This window comes from Orbicella franksi, chromosome 1, assembly GCF_964199315.1.
Source record: "Orbicella franksi chromosome 1, jaOrbFran1.1, whole genome shotgun sequence".
Lineage (NCBI taxonomy): Eukaryota > Metazoa > Cnidaria > Anthozoa > Scleractinia > Merulinidae > Orbicella > Orbicella franksi.
This window is the reverse complement of record NC_138145.1, coordinates 37,042,148-37,063,476: the sequence shown is the minus strand read 5'-3', so window position 1 is coordinate 37,063,476 and position 21,329 is coordinate 37,042,148. Positions and strand designations below refer to the sequence as shown.

The 21,329-nt window shown below is 39.7% G+C and overlaps 2 protein-coding genes across 3 annotated transcripts in view; both read right to left on the bottom strand.

Moving 5' to 3' along the window:
• Positions 1-296: 296 nt before the first annotated feature.
• Positions 297-5,529, bottom strand: LOC145461822 (uncharacterized). The gene is made up of 3 exons (XM_081445675.1): positions 4,572-5,529; positions 2,883-3,027; positions 297-1,518 (listed from the first exon to the last, which is right to left on the bottom strand). Exons 1-3 carry the CDS (start codon positions 4,661-4,663, stop codon positions 1,168-1,170), a joined length of 588 nt encoding a protein of 195 aa, XP_081301801.1. The 5' UTR covers positions 4,664-5,529; the 3' UTR covers positions 297-1,167.
• Positions 5,530-6,514: 985 nt separating this feature from the next.
• LOC145461549 (elongator complex protein 1-like) overlaps positions 6,515-21,329 on the bottom strand; it is a 31,830-nt gene continuing 17,015 nt past the window's right edge. For both annotated transcript variants that reach the window (XM_081445654.1, XM_081445655.1), the window contains exons 17-38: positions 21,193-21,295; positions 20,124-20,239; positions 19,399-19,472; positions 18,172-18,250; positions 17,427-17,506; positions 16,792-16,848; positions 16,050-16,136; positions 15,369-15,454; positions 14,582-14,736; positions 13,969-14,092; positions 13,419-13,516; positions 13,108-13,171; positions 12,865-13,002; positions 12,528-12,589; positions 12,081-12,143; positions 11,790-11,850; positions 10,761-10,874; positions 10,050-10,158; positions 9,835-9,962; positions 9,074-9,237; positions 7,776-7,857; positions 6,515-7,402 (exon numbers count right to left, since the gene is read on the bottom strand). In XM_081445654.1, coding sequence (XP_081301780.1) covers positions 7,332-7,402; positions 7,776-7,857; positions 9,074-9,237; positions 9,835-9,962; positions 10,050-10,158; positions 10,761-10,874; positions 11,790-11,850; positions 12,081-12,143; positions 12,528-12,589; positions 12,865-13,002; positions 13,108-13,171; positions 13,419-13,516; positions 13,969-14,092; positions 14,582-14,736; positions 15,369-15,454; positions 16,050-16,136; positions 16,792-16,848; positions 17,427-17,506; positions 18,172-18,250; positions 19,399-19,472; positions 20,124-20,239; positions 21,193-21,295 — 2,115 coding nt within the window. In that variant the 3' untranslated portion in view covers positions 6,515-7,331. The remainder of the gene's footprint in view (positions 7,403-7,775; positions 7,858-9,073; positions 9,238-9,834; positions 9,963-10,049; positions 10,159-10,760; positions 10,875-11,789; positions 11,851-12,080; positions 12,144-12,527; positions 12,590-12,864; positions 13,003-13,107; positions 13,172-13,418; positions 13,517-13,968; positions 14,093-14,581; positions 14,737-15,368; positions 15,455-16,049; positions 16,137-16,791; positions 16,849-17,426; positions 17,507-18,171; positions 18,251-19,398; positions 19,473-20,123; positions 20,240-21,192; positions 21,296-21,329) is intronic.

The following is a 21,329-nucleotide window of genomic DNA, read 5'->3' as shown; positions in this document are numbered from 1 at the left end:
GCAAAAGTAAATAAATAATCATGGAATGCCTGGCTTGCCAGAATTTCAGCCCTAATGTTATTTTGTTTTACATCCTGTTTACAAGCCAGCAAAGTAATGGCATCATCCCACTGGACGACAGTATGGGCTTACTTCATAGTCTTCTCAGGAGTGTTTGACTTAAGGAGATGGCTAAAATTCAAGTTAATGCCTTGCTGTCTACAACAACATTGCAGAGATTAATATAATAATAATACAATATATTTATATAGCACAAATTCCATAGAGTAATGTTCAAATGTGCAATATAAAGTTAGTAAAAAGGGTAAAAATATAAAGTTAGTAAAAATATAATAACAATATAAAGTTAGTAAAAAGGGTAAAAATAACACTAATGAGGTAAATTCACACAGTAAAAATGGAAAACAAGAAACTAAAAATAATTAAAATACCAGATCAAAATGGTGATGGAAAAGATCTACTGCACATACAACTATCATGAAACTTGCTTTTTGTGAAGTTGCTATCAAGGTAGTTCACTCAAGGGATTAGTAAACGGCAAGCCCTTTCTTCTGTCTTGAATTCTCCTCTGACTTCCCAATCTGTCTAACATGACATTCAGAAATATTTCTTCTGCAAGCAGTTTGACCAGTTGCTTGCACAAACTTGGAAAAATTGTGTGAACTTGGACATTCAGAGAACATCCGATAGTGACATAACAATACCAGCAGAATGTTCCAAGCTTGTCCTTTTCAGTATATCTTGAAAAGCGCTAAACTTTGCCAATCTTGTTCCCTCTTTGACATAAATTATTTTGAGGGTCTCTTAATGCCATTTAAATGCTATATGTAAATGCTACATCTCTTCACTAATGTTTATCTGCATGTATTGGCCAAAATTTCAATGTCTTCTTGAATTGCACAGTCTCAAGAGTGAAGGTGCAACTAGAGGAGATAACTGAAATTCAGGCTTTATGTATTGCATTAAAATGGACCTTCATACAAAGTATTTGAAAATAATGTGATAAAACATAGCTTGTCATTAAAATGAGTTCAAATTTAGTGTTCACTGCGAAGACAACACCAGGAAGTGTGTGTCGGTATTTTTTGTCATCAGTAAGAGTTATTTCCTAACTTGTGTAGTCCATTCTTTTTTCCCTTTTTCTTGTATATTTATTTGCTTGACTGTTCATGGACCCTTTTTACCATACTTGAGCTCTTGTGTCGCTGTAATAAGTTTGTGCAAAGCTGCATCTGAACGCCACTTTAAAATTGGTAGAGAATCGAACCTGATCATTAATGTTAAGCTGAAGTGAAATGGTGCAAAGAAGAACTCATTTGCCAGATCCATAACCTTGAATAATACGTTATCTTCTTTGGTGGGTAGCCGCTGCAGAGTTGTACCTTCCAAGATGGCGTGACCCAAGAATTGAAAGGCAAGACATATGCCAATGACAACACATCCTTGAAAAGTGGTCACGCCAGTGTGAACAAATACAGCATAGTATGCAACAAGATTGTATACTATAGAATAGACAAACTGAGGGGTAAGAAAAGAAACAGAGGATATTGTAAGTTACAAGTGAAACTAGAAGCTTGAAACATAATTCAGTTAAACAGTAAAGCGCTACAACCAGAAAAATTGCATGTTAAAATTAACTCAAAAGATATTTGATTAGAGCCCATTACTATTTGTAACTGCATGGGTGTATGCCTTTGTCTCACCATTGTATTAATACCTACAGATACAGATTAGTTGCTCACATTGGAAGCCCTTAATTTTAATGACCACACTGATAAAACGTAACCAAATATTTTTGGTGGCCTGATCTTAGTCAGATAATTTCATTATTAACTTTCCCTAGGTCTACCAAGGATGTATACATGTATACACCCTAGGATGTGTCACCCAACCACTAAGGATGTACACACATTATGTATACATTGTCAAACAAAGGACATTTTTGAGAGCCTGGCTTGAATCAATAGGTCATTTCCAAGTTACCTTGTGCCTCTGTCTCAACACGAGTCTGTATGAGACCATTCATATCAAAATGAGTTCCACCTACAGGTTCATTTTCACGCAAATCACTCATTTTTATTCGAAAGGTTTTGCATGAGGACTCATTTTGAAACAGAGGCACCAGGTAACTTGGAAATGGCCCATTATCCCCGGATGTTGAAAAAATCCATCATGGATGCTGGTTGGAGAGGGCATTTGGCTCTGGTAGGGAAGGGGTTAAAAGTAATGCATTGTCTCACTGGAAATTAATTTTCAGTCCACTTTCGACTGCTAAAAATATAAAATCATGTAAATTTTAATAATTCCCTATCATTGAATTTTACAACATTTAATAATTTTATAAATTGCACTCTGATTGTTTTTGTAACTGTTTTATGTCTGCTTATGTAAACACAGGTTTATATATAGTCGATCATCACTGAATTCTTCTTTCTCTAACAGCCAAACCTCTCCAGGGGCTCATTTCTCGAAAGCCCCAGAAACTTTTTGGGCCTGCAAAGCCATTTTTAGTGAATCTTTATCTAAAAATAGAGAGATGTAAACACCTGAAACTTCTAGTATGAAGAGAACCTCTGTTCATGTTAAGAATATGTGAATGAAACAGCTCTGTTATCATGAGGTTTGAGATTTTGCTGCAGCTTTCCAGGTGCGAAAACATTTCGGGACCTTCGAGAAACAGGCCCCTGGTCAGTTCTGTAAGGATACTCACTACTAACAGATCTGTCCCTGTGGCATCTTTATTTTAAAAAGGGGTTTGAATGTACATTTATAAAGGAATAGTACAGAGAATTTGCTTGGGAAATCCTAATATTAGTACTTTAACACACCCCTACGACACCCTTTGCTCCACAAGAAGCCTAAAGGAATAAGAACATACATACCCCTATGGGTGGCTCTTGTAAAATGCACAGGAGACACTTTAAAAGAATTAGTACATATTGGAGCGAGAACGGCAAAAAGTTACGGCCAATGCAAAGAACTGCCCAGGCCATTGGCCAGGATGTCAGAACATGAAGAACAACATTCCTAGAGGAAAAGAAAAATTGATTGATTAATAAGTCAATCAAGTAAGTCATAAAGTTGTCACTAGATCAATCAATCAGTCAGTGAATCAATCAATCAATCAATCAATCAATCAATCCTCACTCACTCACTCACTCAATCAATCAATCATTCATTCATTTATTCAATGAATCAATGAATCAGTCAGTGAATCAATCAAGTTACTTTTAGTGACTATGAATTTTGTTGTCCCTTTGAGCGGAAAGGGTATTTAACAATTATTAGATGAGGTTGAGCAAAATATTGTGATTTGTCAGTGGCGAGCTGATCATTATTGTTTGCCGAGGCCAAAGGCTGAAGCAAATAAGATCTGCCAGACACTGACAAATCAGAGTATTCTACAATAACCGAGTTCGATAACTGTTTTATCATTCAATCGCCCAAGTTTGTTTTAATTACATTTAAATCATCCTCTGACAGCTCAGGGAAGCGATCTACCATTTTTCACCTGAGAACGTGGTTACATTACCCACAAGCAGAACATTGTTTGCAGCAAAACACATTTAGATGGTACTGTGCATGAGCAGACCATTATTCGTAAGCAGTTATTTGCAGGTCACGAGCTGGGCTCCTGGCCAATGGTAAGGGTGCAAAAAATGCATCGAATGATAATAAATTTTATCTTATTTAAGCAATAGACCCCAAGTTTTTATGATTTATAGGCTGATAAACCACGAGGGATGTTGGAAGAACACAAGAAGAATTTGTAAATCACGAGCCACAGGCGAGTGATTTACGAATTCTTCGAGTGTTCTTCCAACATCCCAGGAGGTTTATCAGCCTATAAACCGTAAAAACTTGTGGTCTATTGCTCGTCAGAAGATCCACCGTCTCGGCAAGGAATACCAGAAACTCTCAACTTTTGAACATACCACTCTTCCGCACTGCTAGCAGCCAAAGGACCTTTCAATATAGAGCGACCTCTTTGTGGAATGAGTAGCAGGCTGCGCTCAAGCTTAGCCCATCCGTGACGGATTTCAAGGGCTTACTCAGGCAAAAGCTTCTCAATGACTGCTTTATTTAATTTTATTAACCTTCATCTTCTTTTATCATTGTCATGTACCTAGTTTTTAATTCTGTAATCTAAAATTGACTCTGAAAAGCCCCAAGGGGACAAGCCAATAAAGTATGTATGTATGTATGTATGTATTCAGAAGACACGCGAAATCTCCATGAGTTTACTGGCACAATAAACCATAGCTGATTGACCAATCAGAGCGCGCGCATTCATTTGATTATTATATAATGTATATTAAAAATATTTTAATAACTGACTTGCAATTGAAGAGATTTGAATAGCCTTTTTGACAAAATGATTGAAACCAACAAAGCTTTGCCAAAAAAGAAAACTGTAACGTGATAATATAATCCCTTGTACTGCCTAATAATATAAATATAACATTTGTTAGGGATATAAACTTGCGTATAAAGACGAGAATTAATGGAAATAGTTAGTTCAAGCCAGTGAATCATATCTCATTACTATTGAATCATAATCGTTCACTTACCAGAGTTTCTTATGCGCAAAACGTTTGGTAGCAGTTTGCATGGCGCTGTCAAAGAAGTAGGAAAATCCCAGATTCAAAGACATCTTTCTCATTTGTAGCTGCGAAGGCCGACTGAGGGGTGTTCACGACTCGAAAACAACACGATAAGAGACTCTTTATACGACCGTCAAATATTGCGTGACTTATTCTGCTGTGAGTCACGCTCTGTCTGGTGGTTCTGAGTTCATAGAGGCAATTTCTAGCTTAAAATATGGCCGAAGTGAGACAATGAAGATGGAAGAAAATATTGATTGAGAAGATTGTACGCGAATCTTGAATAAAGTAGTTAAAATTTAGGAAATATTCGCACAGCTGACGACAGGCCAGCTCATCCCCATTCCCCTTGTTTCCTGTTCAAGGAGTGGTTGCTAAGTTGTTTGGAAAAGAAAGCTTTTTGTTTCCCTCTGACAACCTTTGTTTGTCAAGCAGGTTTGTGTGTTTTTGTTTTTTTACGTCTAAGTATTTATATTACTTGATGAAATGGGTCAGTCCGTTTCAAACGAGTTTAATTTATTTTTTGTGCGTTAAATACTTAGCAGGAGGTCTGTATGGGAGAATCTTGACCCGGCTCGTGAGATATCGTAAGTACAGACTAAACGCAGTGAGGTCTGTACACACGACCGAGGTCAAGATTCTCCCATACAGACCGACTAAGCTCGCTTAATAAGATGTTTATTATATGGCAAACAAGAACAATTTAATTCGTTTAATGTAACTGGTCTGTAGGTAACTGACATTTTGCTTGCGAACGGCGATGAGCTGAACTTAATTCTACCAAAGTTTGCTCGTCTTCTTTACTTTTTTTCTCATCGGGCTTTTAGGCACTTCAATAAATAAATACTGTTAGAAGAAAATAGTCAATATTTTTGCATTTCAGTTTGCAACTTTTTCACCGCAAAACACTTCCGGTCCAGATTTCAGCCAATCAAATTCGTGAATTCGGTAGTTCTTTTTTTTTTTTTTTTTTTTTTTAATTTTTTTTTTTTAACTTTATTTATGCAGGGTGGCCCATTCAGCACAGTGGCTGGTATCCAGAGGGGCCCTGCTAAATACAATTTCTAAAAATATAAAACGTCTAATAGTATAAAATAGTTATAAAAATAGAGTTAAAAAAAAAACTAACGTCTAGTAGTTGAAATAGTTATATAAAAAGAGTTTAAAAAATTGAAACGAGTACAAGCATGAACTGGTAGGGAAAAAAATAGATATCATAAATTAGGTGCTATAAATAAAATGGGCTTTGACAAGATTTTTAAAAGAGGAGAGTGATACAGCTTGTTGGATTTTACAAGGTAGTGAATTAAAAAGGGCTGTGCCAGAAAATCTAAAAGTACGTTCCCAGTCCTTGTGAGACACAGCCATATAATAAATAGCTAGAGGATATTCCCGTTCGCTGCGCTCACTCGTGAGATATTGTTCTTGCCACTCGAACATAAAATTCATAGCTTCTCGCCACCGTGTAATATCCTCTATATATTTTCAACATTCTAGCAACATTTTTATTTCATCCACCGCGTCCAACTAAATTGTCATGTTTCCAGATTCATACAAGTTACAAATGAATTTAGCACGAAATAAGAGGGAACAACTCGAAATGGAAATCTGTAATCTTCGAGGTGAGGGCTACTAGAAACAATTCATCAGAGATATAAGGTTGGCACCGTGTTGGAAGTAATTCGCGTTTGCTTTGGTTTTGCATTTAATTCCACGCTACACGATTGGCTGAAAAAAAAAACTTGCGCCTCTTTGTCATCCAATCAGAAGTAAAACCAAAACCAATAGCGACTCACTCGCACACGTTTTCCGCGTTTTCTGTCGACTGCACGTGTTTGCTTTGGGTTTTGATTGGTTCATTGGACCGTCTGTATAATTTGTGATTGGTCAGAATGATTACATCAAGTCTCAAAGTGAACAGGGGAATGAAAGTTATTTTTGGTACTCAGTTTTATTTGCAGGTAAACTAGCAGGCAATGTGGACTTCCCCCAGATGAAACAGGAAACTTCTTACAGAGCAAAATTCTCGGCCGTCCTCTAATCAGGCATGATTTTCAAAGTTATACTAATCTTGTCACCAGGAGACCAACCGCTGATTAAAGAACTTGGTCAGAACCCAATCCAAAGCTGATGGCGTTACTCAAGCAAAAGAGTTTCCAAATTACTAATTTACATTAAATCTATGTATCAGGGTAAAAGTCTTCGTATATTGATCTATTTATTCAATGACGTTTATCGCACGACTACCAACCAATTTCAACACGTCGGTCATTCAACCTCAACGTAAGGTCCATCATTCTTCACGTGCTCAATCTGTTGTAGTCCACGCCTGCCATAAAAGGCCCTCTATTAAAGTGACACTACGGCCTTATGCGCCTACTGGCGCGAAGAGAAATGATGATGATGATGATGATTAAAGTGACACTTCTTAACATTATCGTTGCGTGACAGTCTTGTTTTCCCGCTCTTTTCCGCACGCCCCAGTTCGCGCGCTGGATTTTTGCCTCTCGCGTTTCTCCGCTTGAAATTCTTTTTCGTCTCTCGTGCTTTTGCGCCTCCCAAGTTCCTGCTATTTTTCACCCCTCCCTGAAGAAGCCAGCGTCGTCTCAACAATTGCATATGCTATCAGGTCACCTTGCGCAAAAGCCAATTTGCGCAAACCATGGCAATATGATGGATTAATCTTTGAGTTTGACCTGGTCGAGTGGCTTGAAAATTTGTTTATTGTCACTGGAGTTGTTCCAGTTTCCAGTTCGTCGCTATCTTAACATTTGGAGGTTTTGGTCTTTCTGGTTCATCTGCAGAAAATATAGAAAAAAATTGAGATATAGAAAAATATCGGTTTAGAAAAACTTGCTTTATGCTGTCACCAATCAAAGTAGACATGTTTTAGCCAGTCGTGAGCCAAGACAAAACCAACCAATCGTGACTTGGCTTTGTCGCGTTTTTCCGCGCTTCTCACTTAATTTTCCCGCGCTTGGCAACGGTTGCGTTCATTTTCCTCGCGCTTGATTGGTGCATTACGTTATATGAGTCAGCTGTGATTGGCCAGATGTGGTGCACGAACTCTCAAGACTCCAACAGATATGACAGGTCCGTTATGATAAAACAATGACTTCCATAAAGAAAAAGTGATTTAAGACATCTTGGAAGTACGAAATAACACATCACCTTTAGTTTTATTTGATGTAGTACTTTGGTCGCTCCTCATAGCTGCAATGATGCTGTTAACAGTCGCTCCTGGGCCCATCACCTGAAATGTGGATTAAAACAAAAGCAAAACCTGTGAGATAATGCAAAGACATAAGAAAAATAACACGGCAGTACGCGCCATTTTTCTACTTGTATGTGTTTACTGCGTCAAAATGAGATAAATAGATTAGAAGAGGATAGACTAAACTAGAATAAAATTGTTTAGAATGGAATGGAATGGAATGGAATGATAAAGGACGACACAGCATAGCAGCAGCAGAGCACAGCAAAGCAAGGCACAGCATGGCACAGTGCGGCACAGTACGGCACAGCACGGCAGGTCACTTCACGTCACGGCACGGGACGGCAGGACAAGGCATGGCATGACATACCACGTCAGCGCAGTTGTCCGTTTCGTAAACGGTGGATGCCATTTTCGCGACATTTTTTTACCTACCAACGAATTTTTCCCTACTAAATTATAGAAAAAGAAAATTTGTAAGTAACCACCCAGTATTGAGCCCGGAACCTTTGTTTCCTAACATCCCTCTTATACCACTACAGTACCACTACAGTACCAGGTTGATCCGCCACATCTCCGCAAAATTTAATTAGAAAACATGTATTTCTTAATATTAACGATAGAGTTGCCCTAACCATCAAATTAAAGCTAACCGCACGCAAACCAACGTAAATATGAACAATTAAGCATCTGGTGAGTGCATTTTACTCCATCAACAAATTATAACCAGTTTCTACCTTGCCCAGGCCTACTGAAACTAAAGCAGATATGGCATCGTCTATTCTGAAAGGCTTGGCTACCAATGATGGCATCGACCGTTTACGAAACGGAAATCAGCGTCGTCCGCGACGCTACTGATACTTACCAAGCACGCGTGTCTCATATGAACCTCACTAATGACCTACTGTAGCTCGCCAAGAACACTGAACTGTTTCCCAACTAAAGCAGATTATACTGAGAATATTTTGGAGAAAAAAAGGTTTAGTGAACTTCAAAAGGACGAAATTCTAGATATTTGAATTTTGTGTGTGGCGAACAAATAAGACAGTATTTCAAAATATTTTGAACCACATTGAAATCTTAATTCTCCTCACCAAATAGCACACCTTTCCTTTATCGATAGTTTAGAGAATTTGGCAGTACATCACGTCTTATCTCCAAGCTGATCATTCCCTGTCTTCTCTCCATCTCCTAATTTATAAATGTATTGCCGTTTTAAGAAGAAATTGGATTTTGATCACTGAGCTTCACAAACCTGTGAGACGTGATTCACGTTGTCAGAGGTTTCCTCAGGAGGCCATATAATGTTTATTGACGTCTCGATCGTTGTGATAAGTTGTTGAAAGTTGGTCTGAAGAAGAGCGGCTTGTTCCTCGTGATCGAACAACACCAACATCTTAAGCAATGCTGCTACATCGTCTGCAAATCGAATCACATGTGAAAAATCCAATTCACAAACAATGTAAATGAGTACCAGTAGTTCGTCTTGTTCATCGTCCTGGTGAGGGTAGTTCTGAAAAGAACTGTTGTCGGTGACTGATGTTTCGACAACCTGAGCGGAAGTCATCTTCAGAGTCAAGTGAATAGTCAAGTGAATAGTCTGGTCCGTTGAAAGAGTCGGTCAGTTGATGATATTGGCTGAAAGACTCCTGCAAAGTTTGTCAGCAGTCATTTTGGATATGTGTCCCTTTCTAGAGCAAGTGAAAGTCGAATCACAGCGATATCAAAGACATTCTAAGAACGGAAATACGACTAACACAATATAAACTACCCGAAGTTCTACACAGGATGGCCTTGGAAGTTTCTAACGAATCTTTACAAGGAGTAAGGTTACGATATCTTAACTTGTCTTCACATGGTCTCCAAAGAAACCATTATCAAAAAGAAATGCAAACAGGATTCAACAAACACAATTCAGTTATCGAACCGAGCAGGAAGTTCAGGATTATACCCCCGGGGCTACACAAAGTACAAGGATTTAGAAGACAAAGAAATTCCATTGAACATGGCTCATACCAGTTGACTTGCTCACAGCTTGAGTGATGTCAGAAAGTGCCTCCATTAAAGCAAAGTCCTCGAACTTGCTTCCCTCTTTCAGGCTGTACATCTTCCGTACAGTTTTACGACGATTTTTGGAGGATCTCCTGTCAAGAAATATTTTAATTTTCTCAGAAACGTAAGTAAGCAAAATAGATAAAATTCCTCTGTTATAGGATGAGACTGGTGCCTACCCGGTTGATCTTGTCCCACGTGAACTGGTGCTAGTTCCATATTCGGAGTTGTCTCCCACACTACTCGTATCAGAGTATAGGTCTGTATCGTCTCGTGCCAGGCCACTCTCTGTTACAAAATAAAATAAAAACGAAATAAAATGCAAATTTACAAGGTGCAATCATAGGATATACAAACAATAGCCTCCATTTGGCGCGAAAATATGCCCAGATATTTGTCCGCGGGCATTATCTGTTCCAAGAAGCAAACAGTTTTCCGAGAGCGTAGCTTGAAGAAAACTGTGAGCTTTGAAGAACAGGTAATGTCCTAGGACAAATCTCCGAGCATATTTTCGCGCAAATGGAGGCTATTGTGTTTATCATCCTTCAAATATTTTTCGCACCATGCGCAGTTCTGAAAATTGAGGAATATCACTCGGATATTTCCCAGTTCTAGCCGGAGCATATTCAGTCATGTGATGCGTTCAGACCAATCGCGCGTAAGGGAAAATATCAGATGGATTATAATTAGCAATAACGTATTTTACCGTTCCGTGCTTGGTGACCAAGCGATTGAAGAGCAGCGAAGCTAAAGTTGACTCTGTTTTGATAAAAACCATGCTACTTTAAATGTAAGTAGCCACCATGCTTTCTAGGAAGGGATTGCAGTGAAGACACTTATTTGCCAACGAATATTAAACAATACAGTTCACGAGTGACACAATCACATACCTTGAAACTCTACATTTTGGCGCTCTTTTATATCCCTGACAACTTGAAGCCGCTTGGTATATTTATCATATAATCCTTTCTGATCTTCTATCGAGCTCATGTTATTGCTGAATGCTGCAAGAAAGATCATTTATTGTCGCACTTAAAGGGCTGTAGCCAAGAAAAAAATTACGACTGAGGCAATGTCAATCAAAGTGTGGAGCCGCGGTGGCCTCATGGTTAGTGTGCTTGTCTCCGGATCGAGCGGCCTGGGTTCAAGCCCTGGCCGGGGACATTGTGTTGTGTTCTTGGGCAAGACACTTAACTCTCACAGTGCCTCTCTCCACCCAGGAGTACAATACGCAGCGGCGAATTTAATGCTGGAGGTAACCCTGCGATGGACTAGCATCCCATCCAGGGTGAGTAGAAATACTCCTAGTCGCTTCATGCTACAGAAACCGGGATAAACTCCGGATGATAGGCCCCTTGGTTCGTATACAAACGTTTTTTAATGTCATGAAAAAATTATGACTGAGGTAATGTCCATGGTTAAATTTTCCCCTTAGGTATTTAGGGTGTTTGTGATGGCTATAAACAACAAAAACAAACAAACAAAAGCTAAATGACTGAGGGAAGTGCCCTGGTTTGCCTTTTACTAGGTGCGGCCTTGACTTATGCCCTAGCGAGGTTTCCAGGTATTGTTCGGCAAAACCTTAAAAGAAAGAGTAGTTAGAACTGCAAGGAAAATGATTATTAGATGCTATGATGATTCGACAATAGTTTGTTCTGCCAAACAGGAAAATTGTCCTTGTTTTCTGATGATTAAAGTTTCGCGAGGTTCAATTCTCGTAAAGCCTTGATGACTGACAGTCAATTCAGAGATATCTGATTGAGCGTTGCTTGGTTACGATCTCTCTCGCGCAAGAAACAGCCAATCAGAGACGTTTCATGAATCACCGTAGTGCTACGTCATCAGAATGGAATGCATTGCACCCAACGTCTAATCTTTCAGTGATCTTTGTTAAATAGTTTGTCCGTTATATTACAAACCTTCCTCTAACGCGCTTCTCAGATGCGTCTCCACAATATCTGTGCGCTCGTGTTTATACATCTGTCAAAACAACAGATAGGTGTTGGCCTGTGAAGATAATGGTCATCTCAAAGAAGAAATATGCAAAATTTACAGCGGTGGCTTGTGTCCTAGATTAAATGTATAGAATAAAACTTGGTCATTTCACGCTGCGCCTTTGAAGGAACAGTTATAAGTCTACTAATGTGTGTGCCGCACGTGCAAATACGCGTGCATCCTGACAGACAAATGACATCGGATGCTTCACTCACCAATCTCAACGCTTCTTCCCACTGCATTCCGTCTATAAGAACAGCTATCGCCTCCTCGGGGTCCTACAAAACAATAGACCATCTGAAGCTCTAACTGAAAAACCAGTTTTCACAAAAGCGCTTAGCGTACAGTTACGCGTCTTGTAATTACTTGATACGCCGCAGGTCTTAACATGCTCAAATCCATATCAAGAGAGACGAAACGTTACAGCCATTCGTATAGTGTCTCTGATTGGCTAAGAATTTTCACGCACGAAAAACACCCAATCAGAGCGGCTGCATGAGTTTTACGGTGCCACAGTTCCTCAGAGGGGGGATGATTTAATCGTACGACGAGAGACCCCTTTTATTCCCACTGATGATTTGAACCATCGACAGATTGACAGCAAAGCAAACAATCTGATGTATGAAAGATTTGTCAACATCAAACGTCATTAGTTTTCGTACCTTGGCGTATTCTTCCAAGACCCTAGAGGCTTCAAGAGGACGCTTGTGTCCTTGCAAATAACCTGCATTATGGCAAACAAACAAATTAAACCGCAAGAAATTAGGTCACTAAAAGCCTCTAAATGCACAACAGACCAGATTCAAAAACAACATAAAGAAGAAACAGTTGCCGTGAAAACTGGAATCATTTCTTCGTTTGACCCAAAACAAACAAATGATCAAAAATAACAACTGTGCTGTAGCTGTCACGTTTACAATTCAGTAACGACTAAGACACTTCCCTAACTCAAAACTTTTCTCATTCACAATGTCGGGGAGTGTAAAGTGACTGTCGTACCTGCCACAGTTCTAGCCAATGAAATCACTTGTTCGCCTGTGTAATGCAGGAGAGAAGCCATACAAAACACTTGTCTCCAGTTTCCGCTCTTCTGGAATGAGGACAACGCTTGTTCGTGGGCTCCACAACGGGTAAATACTGTAAAGAGGGGAAAAAATCTTACTTTTTGTGAGAGGACAAATATTTAAGAAAGGTCAAGATATTCTTGACTGCTTAAAACAGAGAAACGTTAGTTCATAATACCTAAACCAGCTTCCTCGTATCCCTTGTTTGAAACAAGGTGCTCGCCATAGGCAATTGACAGCTCCTGAGGACAGACAGACAGACAGTTACAGTCAGTCGACAGTCTGTTAGCCGCTGGATGGGTGGGTGGGTGAGGTTTCACCCACTTGGACTTTTGTCAGTGGGTGTGTGGGGTTTTGGTCAGTCAGTTCGTGGTAACTTTCATTGGCAGTCTACTCCGCTTGAGTCAGTGGACAGTCAGTCAGACAGTAGTAAATGACAGTCGTAAATCCATGTCCAACCAGACAGCCAATTGCTGATGTTTAACATACTCTGTGCTGTTCACTGGATTGTGGGTAGAGCTTCAGCGCCTCTTTGAATAAACAGTTTTCTTTCACAATTGAAACAAGCTCTTCGAAATGTTCAGGGCCTGAAAAAATAAAAAAAATAAATCAAAATAAAATAAAACGATCCTTATATCACGAACTTGCCATTTTACAATAACACGTTATTTTTTCGATGAAATTACAGAGCACTTAAAAATCAACGCGCAAAGTAACAACGTTAAGAGTGACATTAACTAAAAACGTCTTTCCCACTAAAACCCTGACTAATCCTTCAGGAAGTAACTCTAACATCATTGAAGAAATACCGAAATTTTGAGGGCTTCAACGGGAATCGAACCCATGGCCTCTGCGTTAGCGCTACAATGCTCTACCTACATTGGGGGCAGGCTATTATATGGAGTTACTCGGTTTTTCGGGCATAATTTGCAACTGCTCAAATTACGATTACAAATATGATGATCACATCTTTACTTCAATTGTATTTTCGCAGTTCACATCATTCTCATTCTAAATCACTAAGGGTTTTTCAACTTACTGCATAAACTCAGGTGTTGAATAGCTTTGCTATAACGTTTCAGGTACTTGTCTATGGAGTATCGCTGGAAATTCGTCTCCATTTTCCGTAGGTTGTTTAGAAATGGCAGATATTCCTTTGGATCCTGAGAAAATAAGGAAGTTAATTAAGACTGATTTCCGTGACCTAGTAAATCAGCATAAGCTAAGGCCTAGTCCACACTACATCGGAGTAATTAGAAAACGCAGCTTTATTTCCACGGTTAGGCCTACCGTCCACACTAATCCGTCACAAAAACGGAGCTTTCGAGAAAGCTCTTTAAACCGGAGGAAATTGAAAACGCCGGCTTTGCGTTTTAGCGTGGACGGAAAACACTTTGAAAACGGAGCTTTTCAAAAACGATGACATCACGACAATCACGTGATTTTCCTAGCCGAGTCTCCCTCAAACACAGATCCAAAATGACCGGTGACTGTTGCGTTTCCAAGTTCCTCCGGCGTAGTGTGGACGAAAAACATTTAATGCGTTTTCAGAGTGAAAACTTGACGCCGTTTTCAAATTTCTCTCGCACAGTGAGGACTGACGGGGCCTAAGGCGCACAAAAACCCGGAAACAGAAGCTATTTTCATCTCACCTTTTGTGATTTTTCAGCGACCATGAGCACCAACTCAAAATCGTACATTCCTAGCGCTACGTCATACATTTGATTGACATCTACCAAAAAGAGAACGTATTTAAGGGCTTCCTCTGACGTAACAGATCCAGGTTCAGTTGTGTTTAAAGGATTCGCTGTAAAATAGAGAAAAGGGAAAGTTGATCATTGCCGGCATGTATGTTCCAGTCAAAGAACAGATTTAAAATGTAATTCTCGACATTTCAATGTTCAAACACAATGTTTTTATTCAAAGACTAAACACAGTCAAAATTATCTTGTACAGCATAATAAACAGTACCACATGAAAGTACTGCTCAATAGCTTTCATTTGAATGGTTAAACACTAGGGTTTCATGTACAGACTTGAAAGTTAGAACCACCTTGTACAGCATAATAAACAGAACCAAATGAAAGTACTGCTCAATAGCTTTCATTTGGATGGTTAGTCAAACACTGAGGACTAATCCACAGACCTTAGTAAGGCAAATAAATAAATAAATTACAATATTTAGAGAGGAAGCTACATCAGCCTTAGCTGGTTTCCATGCAGGTCCTCTAACCTGGTCGAATTGAAATCAGAGTGTTGGTTTTTGTAAAGGAAGGAAAACCGGAGAACGCGTAGTAAAACCCTCGGAGCAAGGCAAGAACCAACAGCAGCCTCCACCAACCCACATATGGCACCGGGCCGGAATCGAAACCGGGCCACATTGGTGGGAGGTGAGCGCTCTCACCACTGTGCCATCCCTGCTCCCGGCAATGTACACACCTTTCAAATCCTTTATGATGGTCAAAACTTTCTCTAGCGCTGGGTTGTCCTTCTTCACGTACGTGGTTAAGATGGAAAGAAGATATCTGTAAAAACAAACATTCAACACTCCACTAGTTTTCGATATCTGTGCAGCAATGATAGAGAGCTGACAGACAAGTCTCCAATGAAAGTTCCAGAACTTGGAAATAAACTTGACCAGGTTCCCCATACACTGGTCTGCACTAAAATCCTTATGTATGTCTTCATTTCCAGTCATGGTAAGAAGTCATGGTATATATTATAAGAAGAAAAATTAAGAAGTTTAAGCACATAGTAAGATTTACAAGAGAAGAAACTCCCCAACGGACCCAATCTCGTTCCCAGAGTCTTCGTTCCCCTTGACCAGCGGTTGGAAAACGAGAGCTCTAGAAGCAACCATTTCAGGCGTGCGCCATAGAAGCAGACTGCGTAGTGAAACCGGATGGGCAGAATTCGGTTATTTCAAAATGGTTGCTCCCAGAGCTCTCGTTTTCCGACCGCTGGTCGAGGGGAACAAAGACTTTGGAAACGAGATTGCAACGGACCTGTTTTGTTTCACCCTGTGGGCATGACTAACTCGTATAAGTATTTGTTTTTATTTTTTTTTTTTGGTAAGGGCTGACATTCAAGACAAGCCTAAAACTAGCAACTCAAACTTACTTGTTATGGCCAGCAGCTTCTAACGCGGTTCGCAAGGCTTCACAAACTCGATCAACTTTACTGCTGTCTGTAGCAGATACCGCTGATCTGTTGAAAGGGAGACTACCTCAGTCCAGAACAAAAACAGTACACACATTGTAGCAGACTTCGCAAGATGCTTACTAGAGAATACTGAATATAACTATTGATTTCTTAAGGGGTTCTCGCAATATTTTTGTAGACTTTCTATTAGTCTTTTCCAAGAAAATATCCCCGGCCTGTTGGGCTCCTTGTTGGAAAGGACAACTTTTCGCGACTTACATCGTTCAAAGATCGCCCTCGGGCAAAGATTAAGCGAATTAAAGCCCCGTCAACACGACGCTGAAGAAATGTTTTCAGTCTAGACTACAGCAGAGGAATCTAAAAAGGCAACAATCGCCGGTCATTTTAGATTTGTGTTTGAGGAAACCTCGGGCGGGAAATCACATGATTATGATTATCGCTTCATCGTTTTCGAAGCTCCGTTTTTCAAAGTGTTTTCCGTCCACACTGAAACGCGAACCCGGCGTTTTCAAATTCCTCCGATTTGAAGAGCGTTCTCGCTAAAGCTCCGTTTTCGTGACGGATTCGTGTGGACGGTAGGCCTAACCGTACAAAGAAAGCTGCGTTTTCAAATTTCTCCGGCGTAATATGGACGGGTCCTTCATTTTTTTTTTTTTTTTTTCATGTGCGCGGCTAACATAATATTACAAAAATGACTCACGATTGTCTCGGTTCTGAGTAATAATCAGCATACATCGTGACAGTCACGTCATCCTCTCTTTAAAAAGGAAAACAAACAAACAAAGTAACGTAACATTGTACCCTTAATATCTACCTTGCCAAGAACTACCACCATAATTACTAACCACCTGCTCACGCCTGGCCTTGTAGCTCAGTCAGTAGAGTCAGTAGTAATCTAATCCAGGGGTCGTGGGTTCGATTCCCACCGAGGTCACAGTTCATTCCTTTATGTCGTGTGGTCCCCCATTTTCCCTCAAGGGCTAACACTCAAACGTATACACTTCAAATGATTTTATAACACGGTCTCTGCTTTCCGCTTTGTAACATCATGCACTGCCGAGTGGGGTAACATTGCATTCGCAATTGTCAACAACAACAACAACAATAACAAACAAAGAAAAAACAAACAAACACCAGACAATAAGTCAAGAGTGCTCGCTACTTTTAGCACGATTGTACATTAGAGCTCAAATCAAACGCAAAAAGTGGTCTCGTTTATCACAACAGGCTGAAAACTTCAACTGAAAAATCTCTTGGTTATGTCATGTAGACACTGTTAAACACGTTGGGAGAGACTTTTATGGTTTTGCCTAGTAAGGAGACAAAAGTACATACTTGAGATCTGTAAGGAAGAGATTGATGAAGTTAACAGATTCCACTTGGTTTATGAATGACTCCAGGTTATCCAGGAAGAGCTACAAACACAAATGCGTTAAATGAGAATATTGACAAAATACAAACTTGGGAATTATGAAAGAGCGTGTGTCACCGAAAGACCGGACCAAGAGTGTACGTACACCAGCTGAGCCAAACGAACGATAAGTGTTTAAGAGTGGCTGTAGATGAACGAAGGAAAGAAAGAAGGAGGGAACAAAGGACAAACGAGCAAACGAGCAAACGAGTAAACGAGCAAACGAGCAAACGACCATACGAGCAAACGAGCAAACGAGCAAACGAGCAAACGAGCAAACGAGCAAACGAGCAAACGAGCAAACGAGCAAACGAGCAAACGAGCAAACGAGCAAACGAGCAAACGAGCAAACGAACAGACGAGCAAACGAGCAAACGAACGAACGAACAAACGAACGAACGAACGAACGAACGAACGAACGAACGAACGAACGAACGAACGAACGAACGAACGAACGAACGAACGAACGAACGAACGAACAAACAAACGTTCAAACGAACATATTCGGGGCTGGGATTGAACACGTTGTGGAAGAAAATAGAAATAATAGAGACTCTGAGAAGTTCTCCTTCTATAAACGTAATATATAAAATAAATCAAGGCTTTACTACCGAGCTGTCCAGTGTATATTTACGTTCAGTTCTGTGTATTATTTACAAGAATGCTCACCTTAGAGTTATGGTCGTGTATTAAATTAAGGTTGATCCGATGCCGTCGCATGGCTAAAAAGGCATCTCGATAATTTAAACTGAAATCAAGAAGAGCGCAACAAAGAATCACACAAGAGAAAAATACTGGCGCACTGAAAGCAGGAAACTGAAACGATAATAAAAGTAAATTACAATGTTCTTTGTCTAAGTAAAGCGCTTTTCAGTGGACCCCTCCACGGTTTCTGGCGCCATCTTGGTGAAGGGCCAAACAAAGAAAATTTACTGTAATCTTAACGAAAAGTTGGAAGTTCTATGCCCAACAATTTGAGGATGATAAACGTTCTGAAGTTCTTATGATTGTCAAGGTAATGATCTATAGTAGAAGATATTATCGACTCAAATTTGAAGGAAACAGCTGTGCTGTGAGGTGAGGACTCGCATTTTAAATTTTCCACACAAATGTTTCTAGATTTTACCAGGAACCGTGGCATTTGCAGTCAATATGACAATGAAAACCTTAGGCCCTGTCCACACTACGCTGGAGAAATTTGAAAACGGAGCTTAATTTCTACGGTTAGGCCTACAGTCCACGCTAATCCGTCCCGAAAACGCAGCTCTTCGAAATTAAACGCTCTTCAAAGCGGAGGAATTTGAAAACGCCGGCTTTGCGTTTTACTGAGGACAGATCGGAAAACATTTTGAAAACGGAGCTTTTCGAAAACGATGACGTCACGATAATCACGTGATTTCCCTGCCCGAGTTTTTCTCAAACACAAATCCAAAATGACCGGTAATTGTTGTGTTTTCAAATTTCTCCGGAGTAGTGTGGACGGAAAAAAAACATCAGAGTAAAAATGCCGTTTACAAATTTCTCCGTAGTGCGGACCGGATGGAGCCTGAGTTACTGTTTTTCTAGGGAAGTTACAGCCCTCAAATTTGATCACTGAGCTCCTTTAACCCTCCATCTTTAGTTTGTAATTCACAAACATTTTGGAATTCGAATTTGCCATGAATTGTTAGACATAAGATTCTTCACTTCTCCCATAATTACTGTGCTGTCCCTCAACCAAGATGGCGTCAAAACCCGTGGTTGAATGTATTGCTTGTCACAAGGTGCCCTCAAAGCAGGCATGCGCCGTTTTAAACCACTCGGAGTGAAATCAAAACCAACCGTGGCGTGGCTTTGAGCCGTTTTGTTGAGGTTATCTTCGAAATAGAAATCAATTTTTTAACCGAGCTAACTCACCCATCTAAACATTTTTGCAAATAGGACAACACCAGAGATCGGGGATGAATAGTCTCTAAATTCCCACGAGGCATCTGACAACAAAAACAAAAACAACAACAACAACAGTTAAACGTGTCATCGATTGCTAATTTTAGCAAAATGGTCATGGCAACCGTCTGTCAATCTTGATTCATAATGGTTTTCTGTCAAATACGTTTCTACAGTGGGTTTTCAGTGACATAAGGTTTCTTAAAGCGTTTTTGAAATCATCCTCCAGAGAAAATTTGCAAGGTGCCTTTAATGCGCTGATTTGAATATCTAAACCACTAAAACCCTTGGAAAAATTAAAAAGAACTGTTACGTATAATTTAGAGCTAACGATGTTTTTCACACAAAATTCTCTTGAAAATGTCCTTCAGTGCTCAAACTATTTGCCACAGGCAATGAATGCCACAATATTGTTTCAAGGGTTGAGGTCAAGGCCATGCTAAAATTATGATTAAGTACCTTCAATCGGGCACAAATTACTCGTGCAGCCTCGAGATGAAGATACAACGTGCATTGATGAAGGGAGTGCAAATTGCAATTATTTTTAGCAATAACTCATTTAACCACCTTTTGATAGCTTCACTGCAGCAAAACATGATTATTTGAAGGCTTCGATCAACAAAACTATGTCTGTTAAGTTTTGACTTTTCCAAGTTTTGCTCACGATAGTGGTGAAATTTTTATAAATTGTTCACCTGTAGTACGATTTTCGTATCTTGTGTAACAGCCACGACAATTCGAGACCCTCTCTCGACACGTCTTATATTTTCATCTAACGGGTGTGGTTTGTTCTCAACTAAAACTGGTAAGCCTAGTGGAAAAACGAATTATTAGTCAAACAAGTAACATCACGTGCATTGATCAACATACTTAACTAACGGTTTTATTTTATCCATGTAATTAAGGTGTCTTGATACAATTTTTTTTCTGTATCACATCACGCATTTTCAATCAGCTTTTCACCCGTCTTCCCTTAATCGGATCGATATGAAAATTACCCCATTAATTGGAAATGGATTAAAGTTTGGGGATACCAATTGCCATGAGAAATACATTTTTTTCCACAGTTGCTACTAATCTCGCACTCTGATTGGCTAATTTGCCATTGTCGATAAGAGTCCAGACAACGCTGCTCGCGTCAATGTGTCATGCTCTTGGTCACACTCTGAAAAAAATCATTTTCTTTGACGTTGATATTGCGGTAAAAAACAAATCAAATGTGGTTTAGCGTTGTCTGTACTCTTATCGACAACGATATGCGTCATCAAAGAGGTCAAAATGTTGTGGATTCATAAGGCGCAGCCGAGTGAGTCCACAACAAATTCTGAGCACTGTGATGACGCATATCGTTGTCGATAAGAGTATATACAACGCTAAACCACATTCGATTTGTTAAATCGATTCGATAAAGGCAAGGCTGTTAAAAAGCTGATTGAAAATGCTTGGTATAGACCCTTTTCATAAATGGCTACCGGTTTAAAATTCTGTTGTATGCATTTAAATTAGCCTTACTAACCTCGTTTCAGAATAAAATTCTTTCGAATTACCAACTTCAAAATGAGGTTAGTAAGGCTAATTTTAATACTTACAAAAGAATTTATAATTGGCCGCCATTTATGAAAGTGGTCTATGGTCCAGAAAAAACTGTATCGAGACACCTTAAATTTTGGCTTTTGTACCTAAAAGCTGGCTTTGTTGACGTTGACGTTCTATAATGAGCTGTAAACGTAAGAGTTTCATAATGTCGGAAGGATTGGGACTCACCTCGAGTAGTTGGTAAGAGGCTGATACAACGCAGTGTGTGCGCATGCGTCGTTAAAAGAAGGAATTCGTCATGTACTGCAAAGGAAGTACAATTTGAAGACACCTGAATAGCCAAAAAAGGGGAAAAAACATGAATT